Here is a 2,392-nt window from a genome sequence, read left to right on the forward strand (position 1 = left end):
ATTTCCCTCAGTGAATTCATAACATTTTTCAGAATATTACAACGCGTTTTTTCCGTTAGTGTAGTGATTTTTGAACTTTTATTCAAATTTGTGCAATCAAATCAAAAACCGGGACACTAAAACGAAACCCGGGACATTTTAAGGTTGGACCGGGACACCGGGACAAATAGTCTAAAACCGGGACATGTCCGGGAAAACCGGGACATCTGGCAGCCCTATGCTATGGGGTATAGTAACGGTGACCATTCGTACCGATTTTGGCGGCACAGTACCGATTTTGAGAAAATTGTCACGCTGAATATTTTTTAAAAGTCGGGACGCATTTCTTTATTAATTTAATAGCAGTGTGTTAGTAGACGAGAAATTTAAGCTATTAGCTTATTTTGTATGGAAGACTTAGCCAACATAACTATATTGGCCAAGTCTTCCATACAAAATAAGCTAATAGCTTAAATTTCTCGTCAAATAAAACACCTAATAGAAGTTACCGTATACTCTAGCCCAAAAACCATTTTTTCGGACGCGGCAGCACTTTCGTTATCTCAAAGAACATATAATAATAATACCCAAATAAAAAGTATAAAAAAGTATCCAAGGTACTTCCTTCGATTTCACAATTTTTCGTTAGAATCTATCAATCTTCAAATTAACTATGTAGATGATACGCTGCATTCTCCGATGCCTATTCAACTGAAGCGGTTTGTATTGATATGAAAATAATAGATTGGCGCTTACACAATATGTTAGTGTTTGGCCGAGTTTCTCCTCCGATTTGTTGCTGCATCTTGATAATGTCTCGCAAAGGGGAAGGATCTACAGTTTTACGCCGACTTCGCCTGCGATTGCATTTTTATGAGCAGCTGTATTTCATGGCACAAATACACTCGGGGTTTGCCATTTTTTGTCGGGGGAAGACCGACATTAGAAACAACTTTTAAATGTTTTATTTTTTGGTGTTGGTTGGAAGCTAGGCACAGGCCTCGCTGAAAACCAGCGCGCACTGCTAACGGCTTCAAAACTCAACCAGTTCGAAACACATTATAAACTACTGACTTCAACAAAATATAATTGTAATCAAAGTCATTTTGTTTTATTACAGGTGAAATACAAATATCTACATATCCTGGGCGCATCATTGTCACAGATCCAAAAGGCATGGTGCAACCGCGTATAAACGTCGAAAAGCATTCTCTGCGACATGTTGTTCTTAATGGACAAACAACGTTGCCATGCATTGCTCAAGGCCATCCAGTGCCAACATATCGGTAGGTACATTTACATACATACTTATACTGAATACACTTAGGTCTCTTTTTATGCGGTACATGCGTTCCTCAGAAAGCCGAATAAAAAAATCTGCATACAAAAGCTCTTTACTTTCGTACAAAAACAGGGGATGCGCTCCAGCAGTTTCAAAAACCGCATAAATTCAGATACTACGTGTAAAAAATCCTAAAAAACCGCATAAAAATCCAGTGAGGCAAAGGTACTTACTATGAATGGCGTTAGAAAAGTCGATACAAATACTTAAGGAGTTTAGACACCTTACGAAAAATACTTATAACTGAAATATATATAAAAACAAGTAAGAAAGTCTAAGTTCGGGCGGAGCCGAACATTAAATACCCGGCGCAAATATTAAATATATGTTTTTTCACCTTTCCGAAACCTACCGCTAGATGGTAAGCCGGGGTGTATCAATTTTGAGTAAATTAGCGTCCTTCAATTTCGAAATATTGAAGTTTCAAGCATTTCTGAAATTTACCGTTATATGAAAAGCGGCCGGTTACCGATATACATATATGTGATCATAAGTGGGCGGTGCCCCGCCCATTTTCCAAAATTTTACCATAAACGTATTTCTTGGTAAAGAATTGTTGCAAGCATCAATTTTGAATAAATTAGCTTCAATATTTACTGATTTATCGAAGATTTTGTAAGATATACACGTGTAACCATAAGTGGGCGTGGCTACGCCCATTTTCCAAAAATTTATAATATTCTTATTTTTCGTCTAAAAATTGTTGCAAATATCAATTTTGAGTGAATACTCTTCAGTAGTTACTAAAATATCGCAGTTTTCGTATTTCCGAAAATTACCGTTATAAGGGATGTGGGCGTGGTCATTGTCCGATTTTAAAAATTTTCGGCCATTTGGTATGCTGTTCGAAGGCCAACAACTGTGCCAAGCTTGGAAGAAATTGGTGCAGCCGTTCCTAAGATATACACATGTAACCATAAGTGGGCGTGGCTACGCCCATTTTCCAAAAATTTATAATATTCTTATTTTTCGTCTAAAAATTATTGTAAATATCAATTTTGAGTGAATTATCTTTAGTAGTTACTAAAATATCGCAGTTTTCGTATTTCTGGAAATTACCGTTATATGGGA

At 36.8% G+C, this 2,392-nt stretch overlaps 1 protein-coding gene across 4 annotated transcripts in view; it reads left to right on the top strand.

Annotated features, from left to right (window-relative positions):
• The first annotated feature begins 1,092 nt into the window (after positions 1-1,092).
• LOC118750280 (contactin-2-like) overlaps positions 1,093-2,392 on the top strand; it is a 105,940-nt gene continuing 104,640 nt past the window's right edge. For all 4 annotated transcript variants that reach the window (XM_036485003.1, XM_036485004.1, XM_036485005.1 and 1 more), the window contains exon 1: positions 1,093-1,265. In XM_036485003.1, the coding sequence (XP_036340896.1) occupies positions 1,230-1,265 (36 nt within the window). In that variant the 5' untranslated portion in view covers positions 1,093-1,229. The remainder of the gene's footprint in view (positions 1,266-2,392) is intronic.

Source organism: Rhagoletis pomonella, unplaced genomic scaffold (genome assembly GCF_013731165.1).
Source record: "Rhagoletis pomonella isolate Grant_MI unplaced genomic scaffold, Rhpom_1.0 Rhpom_scaffold_00193, whole genome shotgun sequence".
NCBI lineage: Eukaryota > Metazoa > Arthropoda > Insecta > Diptera > Tephritidae > Rhagoletis > Rhagoletis pomonella.